General features: G+C 36.5%; 2 protein-coding genes across 7 annotated transcripts in view; one reads left to right on the top strand and one right to left on the bottom strand.

Annotated features, from left to right (window-relative positions):
• The first annotated feature begins 3581 nt into the window (after positions 1-3581).
• LOC311523675 (uncharacterized protein) lies at positions 3582-23250 on the top strand. Of its 2 annotated transcripts, none has more exons than XM_084633889.1 (4): positions 3582-3607; positions 4006-4069; positions 20242-20488; positions 23165-23250. In XM_084633889.1, exons 2-4 carry the CDS (start codon positions 4019-4021, stop codon positions 23212-23214), a joined length of 348 nt encoding a protein of 115 aa, XP_084490015.1. In that variant the 5' UTR covers positions 3582-3607; positions 4006-4018; the 3' UTR covers positions 23215-23250. The 2 variants fall into 2 exon arrangements, with proteins under 2 accessions (XP_084490015.1, XP_084490014.1); XM_084633888.1 differs by lacking the exon at positions 3582-3607 and adding an exon at positions 3687-3774.
• Positions 3725-23734, bottom strand: part of ATP2B2 (ATPase plasma membrane Ca2+ transporting 2) — a 340359-nt gene continuing 320349 nt past the window's right edge. For 3 of the 5 annotated variants that reach the window (XM_084633885.1, XM_084633884.1, XM_084633883.1), the window contains one exon: positions 3725-4037. In XM_084633885.1, the coding sequence (XP_084490011.1) occupies positions 3726-4037 (312 nt within the window). In that variant the 3' untranslated portion in view covers position 3725. Of the gene's footprint in view, positions 4038-16993; positions 17166-23734 lie in introns of all 5 variants that reach the window. The other 2 variants (XM_084633887.1, XM_084633886.1) reach the window with 2 other exon arrangements.

Raw genomic sequence — 23734 nt, forward strand, 5'->3', positions numbered from 1 at the left:
CTACACAAGCCTCCTATGTAGGGGCTTCATCACTACCAACACACACATAAAACAATAGGCACATCTTACCTCTGATCCCCAGCACCCCAAGCCACCACTACATGGACAAAGTAGTGGAACCAGACTGCAAAACCTCAGTTAGGAATTGCAATCTCTGTCACTGATTGCTAGCACCACAGTTTGTTAGGAGCAATGGTGATCTGGGCTGGCTTGTCAGGGTATGTGGTGCAGACCTAAAGTTGTCATTGTAAGCGCTTTACGATGAGAGGCTTTCACAGTCATTTTCATACCATTACTCCCCCCCACCCCCGAGAAAAAGCATGCATGCGTGCAAACACACACACACCCTTTGCATTAAAATATGCCCATGGGGTTCAAGTTATGTTTTATTGATGTAAAGTGAAAATAAAGAAGGATGTTAAGTTCAGACCATTATTGTTCATGCTGCTTTGTGAATTTATTTTTATTTAATTTTCCACTTGTGCTCCTGCCAGGAGATATCTATTAGACAGTAAGCAGCAAGAATAAAACTTTATCATTTTGTTTCAAACTATAAAATAATTTACATCACATATTTTACTTACTTTTGTCTTTTTTTTGTTGTTTGTTTTTTTGTTTTTTTAAACCACAAACATTCCAGCATCACACTGTAGGAATAAGAATAAACAATAGAAAGCATAACCTTTTGCATAGTATTAAATGAACAGAGACAGTAAGTTCTTTATTTACAATTATTTTCTAGATAAAAAAATTCATAAAAACAGATGAATTAATATATATTAATAACCCCTAATGGGACGGATTGCCAAATGTACCACTGTATTGTTTTCCACAAATCTCATGCTGCTAAGTACAGTATGTAGAGAGCAAGCATTTATATATTGCAGTGAATTTTAACAAACTGATCATTTTGGTTTTTGATCCATTGTTCCCATCACAGAGAGGTCAAGCAATAAAAGAAATGAATTGTGATGCATGACTTGTAGTTTGAAAGGTCATAACTATTCTATGGTTTTTTTAAAAAAGTCTATCATTTATCATATACATAAAGCACAGTCTCTGCTCACAGAAGCCCAAGTTTTCTATGCATCTCAGTTTATATATGCTGTTACTATATATACACACAGAATGCTGTGTTCATTTATTTTTAAACAGTTTTTCAAGTCTGCAAATGGTACCCTATTGGTATTCTGAAGGGGTTCTACTCGACGAAAATTAAATCAAATGAAACAGAAAGAATCTGAAGAAAAAAACAGCTTGAAAATAAAAGCCAATCATCATTGTTAAGTTATTGAAAATTATGTTCCAGTACTGACAGATTTTGTAGCTGCTCAAGTCCAATGCAATGACAGAGGCTCTTCCCTATAAATAGAACGGAAAACATTTTTTTCTGAACATGGTATCCCAAATAGGCCATAGAAACCCAATACATGTTATACAAAGGTCAGTCCCTGTATTTACAATCCAAGGAACAATGCTTACTAAGTTTCAATCACTTTGCTACTAAGAATTAGCTAAATTCAATTATGTTGTCATGCCAGCTTTTACTGTTAAGAAATGAGTAACGGTATCTGTTGAAAATAGTTCTGTAAGCCTTGAAAGATCTGCTGTTCAGTGAAAAGTTTGAATCAGATAGTGAGCTATGAGTCTGAGCCAAAAAAACATTCAAGCTTCTGCACAAAAGTCCGGAAGCTGGCAATTGAAGCTGATTAGAGTTTTACCTGGCTGAATAGTCCTGATGCACCCTGAAAACTGTTTTAGTCATTTCAATCTGCAGTTTGGCCAGGAGTCTAATATTGTTTGGAGAGTTCTCTGGCTTGGAATAGTTCTTGTGACTGCAGAGATGCACCGCTTTCTTAGCCAACTTTAAAACAACACAATACAACAACAAATCAATTTATCAAGCTAGTTTGAAAGTGTTTTTCTGGCATAATTGATCATGTTATTCAAAACGTCTTTTGCACTGTACAAGATTATGGAAAAGATCATATGCTTGCTGAAAATTCTTGAAGCAAACTTTGTATTAAATACAAAATTATTTATGAAAAATCTGTGACCCACAAAGTGCTTAGCATTCAAGTGGTTGACATAGTGATTATATAAGCTCATAAATTTAAGTTACCAGGGCTGTTACCATCTTGAAAAATATTTCTCACCCATGATACTGCAGGTTTTCAAAACAGCTTCCCTTGTAGAAAGCTCAATACATAGGTAAAACAACTTTGTTAATTAGCTACAGTATATTTTGTGACTACAGGAAGACAAGCTTGATAAAAAAAAATCACACAAAGCACATTTCAGTATACACTTCATAAAATTTCATTCAGATCTAGATAGTGCAGAAAATGATTATCTTTTTCTTTTAAAAAGTCAAAGCAACAAACCATAGTGATTTTCCATCCAAAATGCCAACAGCCCATAGTCTTGTAATTAATAAGGAAATAAATGTCTTAATTACTAACTGAAAAGAATCAACACAATATATCACAATATTTCAACACTAGTTTGATCTCCATACACAAAGCCAAATATAACTTATCTTTGAATTGTTATTCATAAACTAAACTGAGTTTCATATAACAACTTTTTAAAAAAAATACTTTAAAGAAGCCATTGCAATACACTGAAACAATGAAATGGCCTCCATCATTGAGTGTTGCACCGAAACAAGTTCAAGCAATTTATTTATTTAAAAAAAAAAACAAAAACGGGGGGTGGGGGGGAAGAAAACCTGATCATTTCAACTTTGTATTTGAAACAAAGGAAGCCTGGTCACTGCCCTATATATAGGATAACAATGCTACATCCAATGTGTTACATTTTGGCTTCTTTTGTTATTTGCTAGCAGTATCTACATTATTTAACCAAAAAAAAGAAAGAAAAAAGAAAAGGGCAGGCAAAATCAGAACACGGTTGTAATAAAACATCCAAGGTGCAATATTACAGAAGTTTTCAAAGAGCTGAGCAATTTTTATACTACTTCGGCAGGAAGTGCTTTCTTAATCCTACAAATAGTTAAGGATATTATCTACAGGTTTGTAAACAAATTACATTCTTTTTTTTTTAGGACATAAATAAGTTAAAATAGTCAGAGCAATTTGAGCAGAAACAAGGCAACATGCCAACAAAGAAACTTTATATATAACTATATAGATAGATAGATATATACATATATATAGTTAATTATGTATATATTTCTATGTATATATCTCTCTATATAATCTCATAAATGTTTATTAAGTTTCTCTGTCCAACTGGTGCAAATCTACTGTGCAAGTTAAGCTTTGCAACTTTAAAACCATTATTTAAATTAATCTATACAACTGAATCCATGCCACACAAGCATTTCAAAAAACTCACAGACCAGTGAATTGGATAAATAGCCTCAGAAAAAAGTCCTCTGCATTTACTGCTTAAAAAAAGAGAGAGAGAGAGAGCCAGTGAGCATGAGAGAGAGCGGGGTGGGGGCTGGAAGTGCACCGTACATTCATGCAGGAGGGTTCTTTGTTTTTGTTTTTCTGCAAGGGAGCAAAAAGGGGTATGTAAATCAGCCATTCATTCTTTCCCCAAAACCACTGTGATCAGCAATCCATTCACTTGTCACAAAGTGAGTAAGAGTTCAAACAGCTTCTCAGCCAGCACAGTTTTTTATATATCTATCTATCTATCTATATATATACTTCTGTCGCTGTTTTATTTATTTATTTTTTGCAGTGAACTTTCAGCTAAAGTGATGTCTCCAGGCTATGTATTGGGCTTCCTGGACTAGAAGAGGTAGCTGATTTACTTGTGTCAGTTGTAAGATTTATTCCACTGTCGATAGCACTGTTGTTTTTGTTCAGCGAAGACGGTGGGCTAGAGTTTTGCTTGAGAGCAGGGTCTTCTTCTAGGTCTGTGTCATCGATGAGTGGGATGTGGGGTTGGGAATCTTCTATCCTAAATTCAGGATGAGTCATAAAGTTGTGAATGGAGGTTCTAGATTCTGGTTTTTCTAACCCTTCATAGAGAGAGCTACGGAATGCCTTCACGACGCGGATCTGAGAGGAAAAAGAGGAAAGAGATGTCAGAGGTAACAACCTTTAGAGAACACTGCTAGAGAATACTTTTTGAAAAATGTAGCATATGGTTAGGGCAGTGCAGGCAGCTGAAGTCCATAGTCTCTGGATGTTATATGCATAAACAAGTGGCTCAGTTTTGTGCATTTAGAGTGTCTGTACAAACTGCAATATTAAAACAAATTGAGTTTAAAGCCATCAAAGAACTGATGGGAAGCACCAGTTAAAGAAAGCGAACGTCCACTCATGTGGTACATCCCTAGTAAAAGACAAGCCATGTTAATTTTAATGCAAATGTAGAACCATGCATGTTGATAGTTTTGCAGTGAGTAAGTAGAAAGGCTTTTTTTTTAAAAAAAAGTCTCATTTGTATCGTAAAAAACCCAACATATAACATATCACACTTCACAAAGGGGAAAGCACAAAACACAGTCAGATCGGTACGTATGAGAGACACACACACACACACACACACACACACAGAGGAGCCAAATGTACAAACAGGAAAAAAAATGTTTTCAAAGCAAAAGCAAAATGAAGGCAGCCACGAGCACAAAAAGCCAAGCAGACAAAATACTAGGCAAACCCATGCTACCACAAAATGGGGACACAGTTACCACACAAACACAGATAACTGGCACACAACGACGACACTTGGAAGCCTGGATAATGTGAACACAGAATTGTTGATCCAACTTTTTTTTTTCCCTTCATGCATATGTGAAGTAAACACTCGAGTATAGACCCACTGTTTTAGCCGTTTAATTTTTTTTTACTATATAAAGACCTTCTACAAAATAATGTATTGATTGTTGGGTTGCATAGAATAGCAAGTTCTTTCTTTTTCTGTGTCTCAGTTGCAAATATCCTTCATAAGGTTAAATTCTGAAAGCTGTACATTTTATGCCATGTCTGCAGTCCTTAAATTATGTCAGCTTATTATGCTAAGATGACTATTATTTTTAGCCCCCATCAGTAAGAAGACAGGTGAAAGAAAGCGACTAACATCAGCAACTAGGCTTTCACAGCAGCAGTGCTGCTAGTAGGAACTGACGGAGCAAAAGGAGAGAGCATTGCTGGGGGTGGGGGGGCAGTCAGTGTTCTGTGTTTGGGGTGGGGACGAGGAGGAAGCCTGTTGACCAATCCATCGGGTCAGAAAAGAAGTGAAGGGTTGCACTACATGTTATTAGTGAGAAAACACAACTTTTGAGGGGAAAAGCCAAAGGAAAAAACAGAATGGCAAAAATATGAACTGTAGGCAATGTTTTATGACTAAGTATGAGTTCTAATTTTTTCACTCATCCCTTAATTTATCAGTGAATTTTTAGTGTTTATTAGAGTGAGAGACCAATGGCACAGGCAGAAAAGGTGTAGGCAGGCATTGTGAAAGCTTCTCCAGGTAAGTTTGAAATGTACTGGGTGATACACATGCATATTACTGCTCTATGTTTGATTACCCATTAGTGGCTGGCCTACAAAGTAGTTATAGATAAACTTTAGAGTTTTCTTCTAGCTGGCAGAGGCCTGTGTCATAGAAGTGGAATGGTTCAGTCAACATACTGGTGTGATTTAGCTGGTAATATCTATCTAGGTTCTTATACTATCAACCATCAGCGAGCCTGCCTGAGTTTCAAAGCTTCAGCCAGTGGCTTATAAATGTGTGGCAATACTGGAGAAAGATAGGACAGATTTAGAGGCTGATTTGGATTTGCTTTCTCCTATCTTTTTTCCTGGTTTATGCCCTCCAAAATAATCATTTATCACATATCTAAACTCTTATCAATAGCATGGGGGTGATGGACTGCAAGTAGATAGCCCCCAGTCAGTCCACACACCACTCCCTACTTAGCCAAAGGCATATGGTAACAGCAGGGAAACAAGCACAAAACAGAATGTTAATGTGATCATCTCTTCGCTATGGCTGTGTGTTTTAGAAGGGAGGGAGGGAGGGAAATAGACTGGCAGAGTAGCACAGAATAGCCTGAGCAGTTCTGGGGTGCAGGAAGAGCCAGCCCTCCAAGAGACTGTTGGGGTGCAGGAGAAAAGCAGAGCTTCAGGAGGAAGTGTGGCTAACTTGGTCTCTATGTAGGATATTACAACCTCATTACATCTGCCAACATACAATACCTAGAATTTGACCTGCACAGTCCCTGATATTAGAGATGTGGGCTTTATTTGAGCAGAATCCTCTTGAATTGTGCCATAGCACATGATGGATTTATAATATGCACAAATGGGGACTAGGCTAAGAAACACATTTGCACTCATAACTTAAGATAGGATTTGAACTACATTTCCAGATCAGAAAAGCTGGTATGCTAGTTCCCTAAGTTATCTCAGTCTTTGTACCCTTTTCTAAAGTGCAAAGCTGAATGCAAAACCACCACAGACCAACAATAATTTACAACATATTTCTTATGGTAATCTATAAAGTGGGAGTCTGGTAAAAATCTTAATTTGAGAAATTTTTAAGCATGCCTACTGTACACTGAGTTCATAAGGTAATATTTATTTTCAAAAATGCTGTTTCTTTCATATTTTCTTGATGAGATACTTTAGCCGAATAAAAAAAAATCTTTTTATCACTTAGTTATGGCAGCTTTCTCCACCTTATCTATTGGTGTGAAAAATTCACTTTCATTCTCTTGAACATAGTTCATTCTAATCTAGTAGATTTAGCTTCTAGTGTGTCAAGTGGATTTTTTTAAAATGTGAATTAAATTTTTATGTAAACAAAAGTAATCCAAGATTATGCTTGAATTGACCCGGCAACCTTTACTCGGGCAAAGGTGTTACTGCAGTCACAGTAATCTGTACTCAAGTCTTTACAGGTTAGCAAAGAAGGAACAGATTTAAAAACTTCAGAACTCATATTTAGGTCTTTAACTAGGCAAAACTCCGGCTATGGTCAGTGGGAGTTCTGCCCAAGTAAGGACTGCAGGATTGGCCCAAACAGAATAGTGTGTGTGTAGACAAAATTATTGAGCACAGTTTTAAACTGGAGAGGATTCAGAGAAGAGCCACAAGAATGATTAAATGATTAGAAAATATGGTCTATAGTAATAGTAAGTCAGAGTAATGAACCATTGGAACAATTTGCCAAGCATCGTGATGGATTCTTCATCATGGGCAATTCTAAAAAGCAAGATTGGATATGCTCTAGGAACTATTTGAGGAAGTTCTATGGCTTGTTATACATGAGGTCAGACTGTATGTTCACAATGGGCCCTTCTGGTCTTGGAATCTGTGAAACAGAATATGTCCAATCTGCATTCCATACCAAGGCTTTGATCTCAACGGGTGTTTTGCCTGAGTGTGAGAACTGTAGGATTAAATTTAGTATTTGAAAATCACCACCTCTTTTACTGCCTGTCAAGACCCAAGTTCAGAGTTCAGTGCTAACCCAGCTATGATTGATCTAACACCCACAATATTTCTGAAATGCAGTTCCCTGCTCAACTTCAGGTAGTAACATGAACATCAGCATCAGAAGAAACACAAAACACTCAACTCAGGTCTTGGCATGTTTTTGTAATTCAGATATTTGAGTGAAACCCATCAAAGAGGTGTTGAGGCACAAATACAAAAGAATTCTCTGATAAACATTCCACATAAAATATACATTTTAAAAATACTGTTCTCTTCTGAAAGTGACTTGGCATCTTGTGGTTCTGTGTGTCTTCCCCAGTGACTTCTCATTTACAGGATTACTTTTACTCTTTTTAGAAGTAGAATTTTTTTTTCTGACTGCAGCCCTCACAACCAGTAAAAGATTCTGCAGTAGAAATGTAATTCAAAATCCCGTTAGTACATGTGAGGCACAATAGAACCCTGCTGATTATCCCAGAGCTATACTGACTCTGGTGCTAGCAAGAGAAAAAATATTTTTAATATTGAAGTCATTGAAAAAAAATCTGAATACACACAGGGGGTGGGTCTGCTGAACTCATAGGCGCCATTGTAATTGCACTTCCATTTAAACTAGCACTAAGCTAATTAAAATGTGTTGTTTACAATAATATGGTCCCAATTCAACAAAGCTCTTAAGCATGTGCTTAACTTTAAAAATTTGAGTAGTCCCATCAGAGTAATGCTTAAAGACAGGCACATGTTTAAGTGCTTTGCTGAATCAGAGCCCATGTGTAAATACTGTCTATAATTGTATAACATTTTATTCGTTTAAGTTTAGCATTACACTACAGAGCTCTATACAAGCTTGCTTTCATTGTGCAATGTGTAAAAGCTGGTGACACATCTGCTGTGGATATCTTGGTATGTTATGAGCTACGTAGAATTCATGTCATGATATTTTTTTTGTTATGATGCCGACAATGCCAAGGGAAGACAAACAATGAGATACAGCCCTCTTTTCTCACAGTAATGGAGACAACAGAAAAAATGAACTGCTTTTAACAGAAGACTGTGGGGACAACACTTCTTGACATAGCTATAAGTTTCCACTTCTTTCTTCTCTGTAGCTGTAATAAAAAAAAGCTCTTCAGTTTCGTCCCACCCTGAAAGTTAGACTTAAAATACTGCATCAGGCAAGAAAAATAAATGATATACAATTTTTAAATACTACAGATTTTTTCCTCAGAAGAAGAAAAAGATTAAATAGAGGAAATATCACCCCTACGTACAACAGTATAAAGGTGAAATACATAGGACCTGTTTTAAGTTCAACAGGTATAGTACAGTTGGTAGCGCATGGGCTTATACTCGAATGTTTACCCAGCTTCAGATAAGCCAAGTATCTTGAGTTTGGTTCACATTCATTTCAGGCTCAAGGTTAAAGACTCACAACCTCTTTTTATTTCACTCTCTCTTGCTGAACCCTTTTGTCCAGTGATCTCTAGCCCTCTGGGAAAACAAACACATTGAATATTCAGACAGTAGAGAGTAAGATACTGCAAAAGCAAATAAATTCAATTCTACTAAAAGGTCAGTAAGGTGATTAGTATAAAAATGTAAACAAGAGGTCAATTTTGCAAAGAGATGCCAACTCTTAGGGGTACCTGGCAATGTCAAGAATCTGGTTGTGCCAAAGTTACAGTGATGGTGTTTGGTGAAGTACTGTAGCTGGCTTGAAGCTTTGAAACAGAACATGAATCATGTATGGGACCTTTTGTGTGTGTTCTCTTGTGGCTTCTTGCATTTTTAGGTGAGCAAAATCAAAAAGTCCATAAACTGGGATTATGTATGTACTGAAGTCACCTTGTAAATGCTCTGAATAGCATGTTCTGTATTGCATGCTGTTGAGATTGTGAAAATTAGAAGCTTCATGAAAATGCAATAACTTTTAAGTGGCAATTTTTATGTTTTTTTTTTTTTTTACTTTTTAAAGAATCAAATGAATACATAGGCTATGGGGGTCCATCACCCTCTGTCTCCATGCACATACAGTAACTTAAGTTAGAGCTCTTAGAAGTCACATGTGTAGCAGCAAGGTGAGAACAGAACAATGGGTGCACTATTCTAAACACAGAGCGGGCCTGATTCTGATCACACTGATGTTACTCCACTGACATTAATGGTGTGAGACCTGAACCATGACCAGGGTATTTACTTTCTACAGCATCTCATCTTTAACATATCACACAATTGTCAACACAACCCTAACATTTTGAAACTTTTCTAGCAAATATAAACAGGGTTTATATTACAGCTGTCAAATGATCAAGAAAATAATCACAATTAATTGCAAGATTAAAAATAGTCGCAATTAATCGCAGTTTTAATCACATAGTTAAAAATAATAAAATACCAATTGAAATTTATTATAAATATTTTTGGATATTTTTCTACATTTTCAAATATATTGATTTCAATTACAATATAGAATACAAAGTGAACAGTGCTCACTTTAGATTATTATTTTTATTACAAATATTAGCACTGCAAAAATAGTATTTTTCAATTCACCTCATACAAGTAGTGCAATCTCTATCATGAAAGTGCAACTTAAAAATATAGATTTTTTTTCATATAACTGCACTCAAAACCAAAACAATGTAAAACTTTAGAGCCCACAAGTCAAAGTATGAAGGGGCATATGAATGTTTAGCATATCTGGCACACAAATACCTTGCAACGCCAGCTACAACATGCCATGTGAATGCCTGTTTTCAGGTGACATTGTAAATAAGAAGCAGGCAGCATTATCTTCCATAAATATAAACAAACTTGTTTGCCTCAGTGATTGGCTGAACAAGCAGTAGGACTAAGTGGACTTGTATGAATATATGTGTATTATTATACATTTAAACTGATATTCTATTATTGTTTAAACTCGATTAATCATGACTATTTTTATCTAGTTAATTTCTTTTGCATTAGTTCCATGCATTAACTGTGATTTAACTTTCTACATTATGGGCCCAAACCTACAGATGTTGACTTCAGTGGAACTTCTGTAACTAGATAAGTTGAGCAGGATTTGGCTGTATATTTAGTTTTTCAACCTAAATAGTTTCACCGTAGGGGAACCACAGAGGGCCAGCTTCTGATCTCAGGTAAACAAGTGTAAATCTGCAGTAACTTTGTTGGAGTCGGTAGAGTACCCCCTCATCTTATAGTAGTACAACTGAGATCAAACCTGGCATCATCTTTTCCAATAACTAGTTTTTCAAAGGTAAGAAGAATGCATGTAAAGTCAGTAAAATCACAAGAAATACCTTACACAGGGTGGATTCTAGAATTCTGCAACATTTACAGACAAGCTTTGAGATTTTAATTCATTTTAAAATCTAATTCTGCTTATTCTATAAGTCATGTTTGCTTTACTCATCTCAATAGCCTTTATATAATTAGCCCTGTAGAAATCAAAGGGACTACTTGTCTAAGGCTGGCAATCTCATTGAACTCATGAGTTAAGTGAGCAGGACTTGGTCCATTATCTGAATATGATTTGATACTGATGGCTAATCTCATTTAATTTAAAGTTAGAAGGTCTTGATGGGGAACATCTCCCTATGTAAACATACTAAAGTTCCATCTATTTTTAGAATATTTTATATTAGATAAAAAATGCACCCACATGTACACACTTCTCTGGCTGCACAGTGTGTGTAATTATAGAAAGCTGTACATGCATGGGACAGGTAAGAACAAAGCTGGAAAATGTTAAAAAAATCACTCTAAACAGGACAGAAGGCCAGATTACTGGTACAAGAGCCATTCTTTATACTACAGATGAAAAATGGCTATGGTAAACTAAAATTAATTTTGTGTCAGAGAAACAAGACTATTTTTAGCACCAAATGCTGGATAAAAAATTTATTTTAGAGTCCACTATATGTAAGTTTCCATTATAACTCCTAATATAGTTTGCATTTTCTCATAGCTCTCCAGAACATTCATCTTTTGGGTCAAAAATGTTGCATGCATGCTGTATATGCCTATAGATAAATTTTTCTGACAAATATGATCAAAATCTCAGCCATCTTGGAATTATGGGAAAATGACAATTTCCCTCTCTCCCCCATGAGAATAGAGAAATCTAACCCCACTTTTGAACAGAACTGCCATAAAGAACAGCTGAAGGTTGAAACTTGGCATGTACTAGGTCTTAAACTGAAGGCTATTGGCCATTAATTTTCTTTTTGAAAATGTAAAAAACTCCAAAGATATAAGTGATTGAAGATACACTTCTGAGCACATTCAGTGGCAACCTGTTAAGATTTTAATCAGAAGCTAAATAGTTGTGGTTTGTGATCTCATTGTGGATTTTGCCTGTCTGACCTTTACAGTTGATAAAGGCCAGTTTTACACTCCCAAGTTTTGCCATCGCAGCTGTCAGTCCAGGGTGTGAACACGTATGATCTCTGACCAGCATAGCAATGTCAGCAAAAGCCCCTAATATAGATGCAAAACTGTAATTTACATGAGAAATAGTGAAAATATCTCAATGAAATCTACACAGAAAATTATCCAAAACTTCCAAACAAAGACAATAGCCCTAACATAACCGCAACCCCAAAAAACTCCCCCAAGTACAGAACCTACTGCACATCGCCTGAGCACACGGTTTTTCTGCAATTTTGCTGCCTTTTACTGTATTTTGCAAGTTCTAAACTTTCATTAAAGAAAATTTTGTTACCTATAGTCATCATGAACAGAAAACCTGTCTCCACTCAGGCAGCAACTTTATGTATCACCTGCCTTATACACATGTTTTTGTTTTCTAGGGTTTTTTTAGGTTGGGTTGAGTGGGGTGTGTGTTTATTATGTCTTAAAGGGAAACCGTCAGCTTAGAAATCACACTTCTGTCAGAAGATTTATCTACTAATGATATGAGTAATATACAAGTACTATAATTGAAAAAGATGAGAAAAAAAACCAGCTTGATTAATTTGTGGACAGTTAGATACACTCTTTCCCTCTACAGCTAGTCCCTGCTCTGCCTGGTGCAGGTAAAAGGGGGCTTTTCCTGCACCGGCATGGATCTATATGGTCCCTTCTCTCTTCCGGTCACCGGTGTGCGGGGGAGGAATGGGCCAGTGTCCCTGCACTAATCTGGTCTGAAACTGCAGGAAAAGGTCACTCTCTAGCCCTTAAAGGGACACACCTTTTCCAACCAGCCAGCCAACAGCCCCCACCACTTGTGCGGTCATTGTGCGGTCATTGTCTTCAGTGTGACATCGCATGTATTTAAAGTGCTTTGCTGCCTCAGGGCTTTATTCAATTAATTATTTTGTTTTCCCAAAGTAACAGGCAGTAAGAAAATTGAAATGTTACTGTAAAACCACGCAAACTGGCAAGGGGCTCAGGGAAAGGGTGATACCTGAACTTAATATAACTTCTTAAAATTGACTAGATTTCCAATTGATAGTATGTCATATATTACTATTCATAGTATATAATCTATAGTATAAAAATGCATGTAAAGTTTGGAACATGGCCATGTTAATGCTGCAGATAGAACCTTAGCTTGTACATTTCTTTCCTATTTGCAATTTCAAATATGCAAACATTGTGATTCATTTAAATACCTGTTTGTGGGGTTTTCGGGGGTGGTGGTGTTTGTTTCTGTTTGCATTGTTATATAAAAGAAAAGGCTTTATCTCCATTTTAGATTCAGGTTGGTTGGAATACGTACCCAAGCTATATTATTGTCTCAAGCTAAGATCAAGAGAGTAAGACACTGGTACTATTGGCCTTATCTCTTAATTAATACTAAAACATTGTGATAACTAAACAGTATCAGCATAATTTGACATCCTGAGAACCAAAATAAAGTATTTTCCTATAAGATTACTTTTAATGAAAGTACTTTATAACAACTGAAATATTCTTATGTTCCCATATCTATGAGAGGTTGAAAACCCACCCAAGTTCTGACTTGGAAACGCATCTCACAAAGTACTCTGGGTGTGGCAATATCTGTCTGATCTGAGGTAATATAAGTAATTATATATCATCAATGAAATAATACATAGCTAAGTGCTAACAGATAAAAATCTCTCTCTATATATTAGAGCATCACAAATAGCATGCACTATATATGGAATCATTTCCATGTGTTTTCTTGCTAGTATGACTCCCCTGTGTATTTTAGAGTACACAAGCTATTATATACCACCATTCAGGCATTTTTAATATGCACAGTCAATTCTGAATGGCTCTTATATTACAGACTTCAAGCCACACACATATAAAATTGGATATGTAATTTTCCCTCCTATCTATGTAGTCTAATAGATTGGCTATTATTGGCCACTATTTGAAAACTGGGGATGCGAGTAATCCTACAGTTGGGTGGTGAGGATTAATAAGTAGTTGTTCAGAGCTTTAATAAGTAAAGCACTGTATAAATGCTTAGTAGTATTAGATCTGCCATATGGTTCCTGATATAACCTATGTTGTCATGCTTAAATTTTCAAGGACTGACTTTAGATTTCTAAATTTTGGGGACCCCAAAATGACATCTCTAAAGGATCTGATTTCCAGCGAGTGCTTTAAGGCATCTCAAGTTGGCCACCCAAAATCACCAGTAACATTTTAAAATGTAGACCTAAATGCCATGATAAATTGAGCCGCATTAATGGATGAATGGTCAGCCCACTGCTACAACTTCAATACATTTATGTTAAACAGGTGTTTTTACACTCCCAAGGAACTTAACATGTGTCATCCTTACTGAATGTCTCACAAAACATTCTCAAAGAGATTCCCAGAAATTAAAAAAATTGGAAGTTCATATAAAAATAAACAAATTACCCCCAATATAAAAGTAAGTACTGGGTATTAAGCCTCTCTCAGACTCATTTAAGCCTTTTATAAAGCTATATCTACAGAACACCCTTAAACATTCCAGTGTCTTAGATGGTTAAAATATGTACTTCTCAGAGACTGAGGTAGCATTTATCCAACCAAAGGAAGAAAGGATTTATTATTTAATTATTTATCTTTTAATTTAGCCTAGATAGTCAGTGTGATGAAGGTCAGTCCTGGAACATCGCACTAAGAACCAAGAGATTGGGGGCCTACAAGAAAAAGCGAGCAAAACATAGGGTGTGCGCTGTGGGGGGTACACCTTCCTGCTGAACGTTGGTCTTATTCTCTTTGATCTTTTGTGCTTTTTTTTTTTTTTAATTTTATTGAGCCTGAATATGAGAGGGCTTCTGCAAGGGGGGACAGGGGCATCCCAAGTGCAAATTTGCATAAAAAAAGTGATTGGGCTTCATGAAGAAAAAATAGCTTTATCCAGTTGCTGAAACTAACTAATGATTTTGCACATAAGGCTTTTCATAACCAATACCTAACCAGAGTGCTTCACAAGCAGCACCATCTAAAATGACTAAAATATTATTTTAAAAAGCTATTGTAAACAGATACCCTAATTCAGTAATAAAGCCTTAGCAGTCTACACAAACTAGTATCTGAAGACCAGACTCTAGTTGCTCTCTGACATGCAGGTGCACATCCACAGTTACCTTGAAATATCAGCTACTCTGTGTTATTTTTTCAAATGAATACAAAGCTAGCTTCATGGCCCTGGAGACTAACGTACTCTATTTATTCACAGAATGGGTACAATTCAGACAATGACAGTCTAAGCTTCTCCATGCTGCCCTGGCAAGGTACCTCAAGCATGTCCTGATGAGACCCATCTGTAGGTGCAAGGGTGTGTGTGAGAATTTAGACTCCCTGCCATTCAACCAATGCTGACTTTATTGGATTGATTATTTGAGACCACTGACTATAAGGTGCTGTTGAAACATTTGTGACCCACAGCAGGATAGCTTTATAGTGGCTCTTCTTCTATTTGCCTGAAAGGACCTAGAGGGCTATTAAAGGAAATTGTTCATCCAATGAGAAGGTTCTTGTATTCTGTTCCCCATCTGTTCAACATGGATACCCATTGGTTAGGGAGGTTAGTAACTAGACCCTGGATGAGGCACCTTCAGTGTGTTGGCAATATCCATCTCTACTGCAGATACAGTGAAACAGATGACCATCTGTTTGAATAGAGCTAGCAGGCTAAAGCTCAATGAAGATGAGACATTGGGCTGGAAGAAGCAACTGCAGAAATTGACAAAACTACATCTTCACCCAAGTAAGGGTGCTGCCATTTGTGACACACATTTGAAATGTAGGAAGTAGTTTACCCCAAAATCAGCTACTGCATACAAGGGTAGCAGTCTCAGCCAACAAACACTCCTTTTTATCTGAGTGTTGTGAGGCAACTATTCCTTTTGGACGCAGATCTTGCTGCACTTCTCCATGCCCCTGTCACTTCAAGATTAGGCAACTAATCCACTCTCTGTGTTGAGACCACTCAGAAATTGAAGCTGGTGTAGAATGTGGCTGCCTATTTATTGAGAGCACATTCGATCTTGTGCTGCACTCTCCATAGGTTACGCTGAGCTTCTGGGTGAAATCAAGTTGCTAGTTTTGACCTTTCAAAGCCTTAAACGCTTACCTAAGATTGCATCACTCCTGTATTACTACAAATGAGATCACCAGAGGCACTCAAGTTTGAACCCTTTTATAAATAATGGGGGAGGGTTTTTTGTTGTTTTTTTTCCTGTGGAGGCCCATGGCTTTGGAATTTACTTCCCTCTTTGGTCTGCCAGCATGTAGATTTATTAAATATTCAGACATGCTGCTAGGCCCAACTTTTCTCTCAGGCTTTCAGGAAGAAGACTGACAAAGGGGGATTTTAAAAATATTTCTTTGGAGGTTTATTTTCTATTCAGAACACTGCAGGAATGGAGCTTTAATGCAGGATGAGACTAATTTTAAGCACTGTAAGGGCAACCAGACTATGTGATGGGTGCCTATTGCATGTGGTTGTAAATATAGGAAAAAGCCAGAGTGACAGTACCAGCTTGTAAGGGTGGGGTTTGGTTCACATGGAAAGCTGCTCTTCACTAAGAAATGGACTGAGAATGTCACGGAATTAATTTGTAAAATAAGCATTGATGTGCACCTGGATTGATGTGCACCTGACAGTAGAATCGTTCCCTAAATATTTAAATATGCTTTTTAATGCTTGCTACAATATAAAATGTAGCTTAACACACTTTCTCTTTAAGCAAAAGAGCTGTAATCATGTTTGTTAACATGAGGCAACAACAGAACGATTTTAAGGAAACCTTTTGTAATACACATAAATACATCAAACGTGATGAGGAAATATGTTAGAGAAAAAATTCACTGTTAGAGAAATCTATGTTTACTGCATAGTGGGTGACCAGAAACTGGTATCCTACTGATCTGAATTCGGACCTGTAATAAAAAGGTCAAAGAAGTGTATCTACAGTATACAAAGTAATTCAGCTATAAAGGTGTATTGGTGGTGGAGTTATGTGTGGGTTTTTGCTTTGTTTTGCATTAGTTGATAAGTGGAAAAAGGGCAATATAGATAAGTCCTGAATGACTAGTAGGTGAGTTGGCATCTCTGTAGATCTGATGCATTAAGAATACACACTCACGCCCAGCCGCAGCAGCAGATGTGCTGGTAGGAGAGGAAAGAGCATTGGATAACGATACGTGACTAGGGCTAGAAATATTGGTTACATCCTGGTTCTGGCTTGTGACGGAGGACTGTCTCCTTAGAGCCCCCTGAAAGGAAGTGCCACTCTTGAAAGTATTGACTACCTCGATCTGTAATGGAGGAAAGAATGAGACAAGTTGCTTAAGAAATGGACACAGGTGCACAACTGACAGGAATAATAATTAAAAAAAATACTCAACCATGCAACCATAATGAATCAAAGTCACGAGTTTTCCTTTTAACAAGTGGAAATAAATATGGCCAAATTCTTTCCTGGGGTAAATTGAAGCAGCTCCATGGAGCTCAGGGAAGCTGCACCAGTTTACACTAATGCAGGATTTAGACCATAATTTTTGAAATTTAAACCATCCTACATATATGTACACACCAATTGATATACACGGATGACATTGGTCAGTAACACTTAGTCCTGCCTTGAGTGAAGGAGACTGGACTAGATGACTTCTCGAGGTCCCTTCCAGTCCTATGATTTTATAATAATAATAATCTCCATCTTTTCTATTGAGAATAAATATTACTTGATTACTGCCATCTAGATTTTCTTCCAGAGGGGAAACAAAATTCAGTCACCCAACTCTCTAGTAAAAAGAAATACTAAAAACTATTCAAAATAAGAGGATTTGCTTTTTCAGTTTAGAAATTTCAAGGCTACAAACATAGTAGCTCAATATAATTACAAGATGCTTTGATATTTATTCTGAATTGTATTATTATTATTAATGAAGGATCATATAAATTAGGCACAATTGTACAGAATTACTGTATTTTGTAATTGCTGATTAGAAAATAATTCTCTGAAGCAGAATGTTTTTATTTTTGGTGCAGAGCAGATAGGAATTACTCAGAAAATAAAGCTAAGTTGCTTTTGAACTACTAGTTATTTGTGTTTCAGATTGCAATGTTGTATTTTAAATTACAGGGAAATATAGGCATGTTCCCATATGCCCTGCAATACTGCCTGTCAATATTACAAATTGTAGGTTTTATGAATACTCTTATTGTTGGCCTCAGAGGACATGTTTAACATTTTATACAATTGAATTTTCCTTTTCCCTCATGTTTTATATTAGAATACAACTGCTTTTAGATGAAATCTGGTAACAAATACAGTCTTGTACTTTGCAAGCATTTGTGTCATTAATATAGAGAAGTTTGCACTAAGGAACTTCCTAATTAGTTTAACCTACAAAAGAGTGAGCTCTGAGTTTAGAGGGTCTAAACTCCCTCTGACAGCTGATGATAATGAATGATGAATATTAGAGACAAAGCCCTTTTAGGGATAATGCACCAAATTCTCCTTTCAGTTATACCAGTATAACCACAATGCCATGGGGTAGTATTAGTATACATGAAAAGAGAATTCATCCCATCACTTCTTTAAAGATGCTGTCATCCCTGGTTTTATATTCCTGAGTCTCCAATTTCTGGTGACTCCCAAAGCTAGAGTCATGACACCTGCTCCCCCGCACACATTGGCATGTGTTTTGTCAGCCAGTTTTCAGAAAAAATTGTTGTTGTTTTAAATCTCATTTTAACATGCAGCATTTTATTTTTGCCATTTGCTGATAAAATATCTACAAGATCATTTTAACCAAAAGTAACTCATTCTGATGTTCTTCTTCCTGTGCAGAGAGAACTCCATGATTTAGGTAAATCAATAAAACCATTGTAAAAACAGAATTATAAACAAAAAACTATTGTATTTTTTTCAAACCCAAAGAATAAACCCATTTTCACTTCGAAGAACAAAAAATATCATTGACACTGGAATCCTGATTTCTTGCATGGCCTAAGTAGGCCACACAACGAAGGGTATCATTATTCTAGCTCAGTAACATAAGTTGCTAGTAATAACGTCACCATTTGAAAACACATGGTCATAGAAGTGGACCTAAAATTGTAAAGAAAGCCCTGAGATATCACACCAATGAATACAACTATGCCTCCTCAGCTACAATACGTTTCAGATTCCCCATCATTTAAAGAGTGAGGACGGAACTTCAAAACAGTACATCCAAAACCAAACAGCAAGCATTTTCCTTTTAACTGGAGAGAGCTAGATTAATCAGCCAGGATGGTAATGGTGCATCTTTACTGATTAGATATCTGCTATGAATCTGGATGCAAGTCCTCGTTGTTTTTCAGAGTCAGAAGTATTAAAATGGTATGGTTAGTCTACAATACCAATTTTAGGAATATGCACATTGCTGCATATTTGCTGAAATAGTTTTACCCTCTTCATCTCGCTTAGGGAGATAGTTGTTTATTTATGGTTTCTAGTGTCACTTTTTACAAGTGGTTTTCGGATGGACGTTCCATAAACAAACATACAGATCTTATGTAATACAGAGGAATAAAGGTTTTTAGGGGAATATCATTGTGTTACAAGTGCAGCACAATATGCATTGAAAATTTCCATATGCAAATAACAACCAGTTGATATGGTCACTGACCCATTGTTTTCCCATATGAATCTGTGTAATAGAGCTAGCCAGGTGTTAGCATGAAATTAAAATATATAAACTTTCTATTAGTTCTTAAAAACTCTGCATTAAGCAAACACAAATCAAGGCATTTTGCTGTGCATATTTGCTTCTGCAGGCAGATTCTGGATTGTAAGCCTGATACAAATAGCAAAGTTATAGAATAGGGCATCAGGTGAACCAGTAAGTGGAGAAGGGCTGTGAGTGAGTCATTAGCTACAGTACAGATTGGCATATGAAAACCAATCTATGGCTCAAAACAACATTAATCACACATTAAGGAACACTAAATTACTTACCTGAAATGTTCATTCTCCAAAGGCAGAATTAAATACAGATCCTGGCTTTCCATGTTGTGACCCAGGGTCATGGAGCACTCTCCAACAGAGACAATTCAAAAGGCTTTTAAGACTCCCTACTAACAGCACCAAGTGTATGCCATTGGGGAAGATATCAATGGTAAATTCTAAACCTTCAGACGCCAGTTTCTTTAAACATGCCTGCAACGAGCCTACATAATAAGCCGAAAAGAAGATCTCCAATATAAACACAGGTGGAAAGATGAGGGCAGATCTGTATTTAATATTGTCTCCAGAGAACAAGAATTACAGGTATGTAATTTGCTCTTTCTCCTAAGGAAAGTAACTAAATACAGATCTCTTTTTGTTGAATCTACCGACAGGAACATCTAACAGATGACTACCCCTGCAGAATTCCAAAGGCTGACATACGTGGTCATGTCCTGCCTGAAGTCAATAAGGACTACATGAAATGCAAAACAGGGAGGAATTTGGTCCAGAATGCCTATGACAAAAAAGAGGAAACAACCAAGAATGAAAAGTTACTGTTAAAAAAGTTAGTATGTTTTCTTTCAAGATGCAAAATACTCGACATTGTTAGAGCAAATGAAAACGGTAAAGAAGAGAAAGGTAAGCGTAAGTCACGTCACTTTTATATTGTCTTATTTTGTATCCATTCAGTGTTCTCTTTTTAAAACTGAATTCACAAGAGTTGTCTTTGTGAGCTGCACACAATAAAAATATTAAAAAAGCAGGTTGAAAGACTTCCACTCTGGAACAGCCCTCACAGGACTGATAAGCCAAGCTTTTGTGTTCTTATATTTACAATGGACTACCTTTTCAGCATGGGGATTTAAGCTGGGATGCTGTCATGAATGTTAATGGGTCTCAGGTAGCTGCATCTCTCTGCCAATCAGTGCGTATGGAATTTTGCATAATAAAAGAACATTTTGGCCTTTATGTAGTTACTTTAAGATAATTTCTCTGAGCCTAGCTACCATATCTTTTTACACAAAAGACTTCCCCATAGCTTTCCAGAGAGCTAAATAAATAACAAGGACAGTGTTTATATTGTACATCGTTCCTAGAGACATCCACTGTCCAAATGTCAAAATAATAATAATAAAAAAAGACAGCTAGGTAATCTAAAAGCTTTATTCTGCCTTGAATAAGAACAATCCTGTAGGTTCTACTCAAGTTAGGACCTTGTACATTTCTGAATTTCTAGTTTATGTTTGGTATAAAATGCTCTGATGGAATGACGTAAGATGAGTTGGGCAAACTTATTTTGCTTAAATTTCAAAACCACTTGGAAAGTTTGACTTTCATGCTGCTGGATTTGCATTGGCCCAAGGAGAAACTGAAAAAAAACACACACCCAGAAAATAAGAGAAGAAGTCTAATAAAAAATGATGTATACATGTCTTATTCATATCTGTAATGGCATCTACTTGTTCCAAAATAAGCTTTTTCAAGGGTGGGTTGAACTCTCCTATCTTTAATGTGTAGCAGAGGATCCCCTCTAACTAGAAAAATTTGGATTTTTTTAATGTTTTATTTATTTATTCCTGTGGCAATCACCATAGCATATGAGCATTTTTACACTTGATTGACATTTAGTCTCAAAATGGCCTTGTTTGGAAGAAAAGTATTACTGTATCACCCCTAGAAAAATAAACATTGACTTGACTTATGAGACAGGAAAAAATGGTATAGACTCCCAGCTTTGGGAATCTGAAAAATAGTTTTAGAGGTTTGGAAAACCTCAGAATCCACAATTTTTGTCCATCCTTAAGTGTGGAAGAACTACAGAAGAACTTTCTCATAAATTATGTTTTAATTATATTTTTTATCTGACTTGACCTGGATTTTCTACCCTGCAATTTGTCTGAAGACAGACTATTTTAGCTTTTAGGAGGTCATTAAGGCTGCTTCTGCTGTCTGATCAGTCCTGTTTTAACTACATCAGTTTGTTAGAATTAAGATTTCCTGCACGCACAAGAGTTGTAAAAGACTGCAAAAATATTGCTGAATTATTGATATAGGTGAAAAAAATCTGGTTTTATGGAAGTTCATATTACTACCTTTTCTTTATGAAATCTTATGTAGCTACAGTGGGTCACTTATGAGAGCTTATATGGTATTCATTTTATGATCCAACTACCCCATTAGGAGACTATATCCATTCACAGATAAGTATACCAATACAAAGGCTAAAAAGCTTAGTGAACATAAGTAGTGAAGACAAGATCAAGTGCACATAGCCAGACTCCTTAACTTAGATTCTTCCTTTCTTTTAAAACAAATTATTTCAGATCTTTGCAAGTATGAACTAGAGATGCCCCTGATTTTTCGGTATGAGGAAGCAACAGTAAAATCGTTTCCCTTTTGCCCAGGTTTGAATGCTCTATTTTTAGAGAAAGAAATATCTTAGCACTGATGTCTCTAACATGAGTTTGGATGAATATTCTTTGGAGCGATGCAACAAAGATGTCTGACAGTTATCTGGAAAAAAATTTGGATTCATGGTGAACCTTCTTGGGACTTATAAAGCTTTGTTTGTGCATGTGATGTGATTACCTGTCCAGTAACGACTGAACAGAAAATAACCAAAACTTTAATTCACATTGAACACAGAACAAATGTCAGATGGTGGAAAGTGGCCTAGTCCAGATTTGAACCAGCAATCTAGTGGTGAAAGATTCTACATCCAATTCCCAATCTCACTGCCATCCTCTTTATATATAAAAGGAGTAGATGCTCTACCTTCTTCTTCTGCATCTCCAGAAGTGCATTAGACATCGGAGGATTCCTGCAAATCCTCCAGCTCCACAAGGATGCTAGAGACATCCTCATCTTCTTCCATCAACTCTTCTTTAGATGGCTTCCTGGGAAATGCAGTACAAGTGTATGAATTCATTTGGATGGGGCACAAAAACTTGGTGCATCAAAATGCACCAAATTCAAGGTAATAGAGGCCAACAATTGGTCTTGCACTAATTTGACCTGCATAGTGAAATGAGAAACTCTCCAAGGGACATCTTGTGATTGCATTTTGAGCCCTTTTTAAAATGTGTTGGCCCATTTCCTTTCTCCAATATCATTCCACAGATGTCAAATAAATGTGAAATCAGAGTCACTGAATAAACAAAATAAGGGGGAGGGGAAAAAATCACAAAAACCTACTGGTAGAAAAGGAAACAATATATCCTACTAAAGATAGTTCTACAACTAAGAATAGAAAAGATACAAAGTAGATGGGGGTTAGCAAGAAAACACAATTAATGTTTATTTTGTTTTAAATAGGGAACAAGAAGAATAATTTATCCATGGATTATGAAGGCAAAGATATATAGAACTACAAGATACCTCTCAAACTAGAAGGGGAACTGAAAGGGTGTAATTTGCTTTTTGTTGTTGTTTACACTCACCACAACCAGAAAGACATCCTGACAGAAATGCCAACAGACAACACTCCTCCTACAGCCACCAGGAAGAAAATAATGCAAGTTTAGAGAATAACTCTTGCAATCGATAGTTCTCACCTGGGCACACGTTTGTCACTCTTATCTGCAGGGTCCTTGTAACAGTTTGGATTTTCTCTCTTGATGAGTGCTCCTGAGTCAAGGTACTCTGGACACAGAATCCCAAGGCTGGGGATCTGTATTTAATTACTTATCTTGGGAGATTTGGGATTTAATCTGACCCTTAAATCTATGTAGCACCTTTATGCCACCTTTATTTTTCTGTTTTCCCACAACAGCAACACAATAGTGTCACTGCAGAGACCTGATGCACCGGCCATTACTCCTTGCACCTACTAATTCCCTACTTCCTAAAAATTTAAAAAAAAATGTATCTTTCTTCAGAAAGGTT

The sequence above is a fragment of the Lepidochelys olivacea genome, assembly GCF_965140295.1.
Source record: "Lepidochelys olivacea isolate rLepOli2 genome assembly, chromosome: 7".
Taxonomy (NCBI): Eukaryota; Metazoa; Chordata; order Testudines; family Cheloniidae; genus Lepidochelys; species Lepidochelys olivacea.

What these genes read in the sequence shown, in the direction of transcription:
- LOC311523675 (XM_084633889.1), top strand. Translation starts at nt 4,019, where the DNA reads ATGCCTTCACGACGCGGATCTGAGAGGAAAAAGAGGAAAGAGATGTCA. An exon ending in AGAGGAAAGAGATGTCAGAG is followed by an intron (nt 4,070 to 20,241) that starts GTAACAACCTTT and finishes ATCTACCGACAG; the next exon opens with GAACATCTAACAGATGACTA. An exon ending in AAACGGTAAAGAAGAGAAAG is followed by an intron (nt 20,489 to 23,164) that starts GTAAGCGTAAGT and finishes TGTTTTAAATAG; the next exon opens with GGAACAAGAAGAATAATTTA.